General features: G+C 29.4%; 1 protein-coding gene across 1 annotated transcript in view; it reads right to left on the bottom strand.

The window, feature by feature from the left end:
* Positions 1-1,576, bottom strand: part of LOC107680900 (GRAM domain-containing protein 2-like) — a 26,484-nt gene that overhangs the window by 4,567 nt on the left and 20,341 nt on the right. Inside the window, exons 4-5 of the mRNA XM_016476972.1 lie at positions 1,278-1,350; positions 912-1,015 (exon numbers count right to left, since the gene is read on the bottom strand). Of these exons, the coding sequence (XP_016332458.1) occupies positions 912-1,015; positions 1,278-1,350 (177 nt within the window). The remainder of the gene's footprint in view (positions 1-911; positions 1,016-1,277; positions 1,351-1,576) is intronic.

Below are 1,576 nucleotides of genomic sequence, written 5' to 3'. Positions count from 1 at the left end.
ATATATATTTTATTTTATTTTATTTTTTTTTTTTTTTTTCAGTTTTCATTTTATTTTAGCAATCTTATGTGCTTTTGTCATTTGTAATAGTTTTAATTTGAAAAAGATCAGTGTTGTTTTAGTATTATTAATACACTATTATAGTATTTATTAATATTTTAATTTCTTAGACATTTATTTTTTCTATTTTCAGTTTACATTTTAGTTTGTTTTAGCAAGTTTTTGTGACTTGTTATTTTTATTAGTTTAATTTTGTAGCTTTAATTTGAACATTTACAGTATATACTATTATAGTACTTATATTATTTTAGTACTGAATTTTGAGTTAGCTTTATTTTTATATTTTCAGTTTTCATTTTAGTTTTAGTAATTTGATATTCTTTTGTCATTTTGATTAGCTTTAATTTTTTATTCAATTTGCAAATCAGTGTTATTTTAGTATTATTTAAACACTATTACAATATTTATTAATATTTTGAATAAGCTTGGATTTTTATATTTTCAGTTTTCATTTTAGTTAAATTTGAGTAATTTTATGTGTTTTTGTCATTTTTATTAGTTTTGCTTTTTTAGCTTTAATTTGCACATTAATGTTATTTTAGTATTATTTAAACACTATTACAATATTTATTAATATTTTGAATTAGCTTTTATTTTTCAGTTTTCATTTGTTTGTTTTAGTAATTTTATGTGTAAAAATGTATTTTTTATTTCACTTTAATTTTTTTATTAAATAATTTTTTTATTTTTTCATCTAATATTTATATTTAATTTTGTTTTTAATTTATTTCAATCAACGAAAATTATTAATAGTTTTAACATAGTTCTACCAGTAACAACGCTGATGCAGATTTGGTCACTCATTGATCTTGAACATCTTTAATTTGCACGATAAAGAAAGCGCTACAAACCTTGATGTCTTTCCCGAAAAGGTTTGCATAGAAACACAGCCAGTTTCGAGAGATGTAAAGCCGCCCTTGCAGCAGAATGTCCCGCAGAAGAGCGCAGGAATAAACTAGAGGAACACAAGAGACACTTTAATACGAAATACAACACATATTCAGCCCAAACCTGGTGCCGAATCCAAATGAACGCAGTATGCATCTGTCATGTTACGCACAACAACGCTGCATAGTTTGTGATATAATATTAATGCATTCTAATGTTTAGAGGGAGAAAAGCTATTCTGGCACTCTCTCTTATCACTTGAGTCCTGAAGCAACTAAACGCACTGATCTAAAGTGTAAATGCAGTGTAAGATCGATGGGAAAGGTTACCCTTCATGAGGATCTCCTCCTTCGGGACGGCCGAGAAGAGTTTGTGGTACTGCGAGTTGTATTTGCTGACGGTCTGTGAAGAAAAACACTCAAGATTGAGACTAGGGTTGTGACGGTGAAGAAATTTTCCCACCGGTTAATCGACGTGGGACAACACCGGTAATACCGGTATCACCGCGGGGACGCCCGTCCCTCTTTTCCCCGCTTTCCTTCGCTTTTAAATAGCTTGTGAAAGCGGCGTGCGCATTTTACTTTCACTTTCAAATAGCGGCAATTCGGAGTAAAGCAATTGTTCGTTT

Source organism: Sinocyclocheilus anshuiensis, unplaced genomic scaffold (genome assembly GCF_001515605.1).
Source record: "Sinocyclocheilus anshuiensis isolate Anshui unplaced genomic scaffold, SAMN03320099.WGS_v1.1 scaffold1450, whole genome shotgun sequence".
In the NCBI taxonomy this organism is placed as follows: domain Eukaryota; kingdom Metazoa; phylum Chordata; class Actinopteri; order Cypriniformes; family Cyprinidae; genus Sinocyclocheilus; species Sinocyclocheilus anshuiensis.
This window is presented reverse-complemented; position numbering and strand designations above follow the sequence as displayed.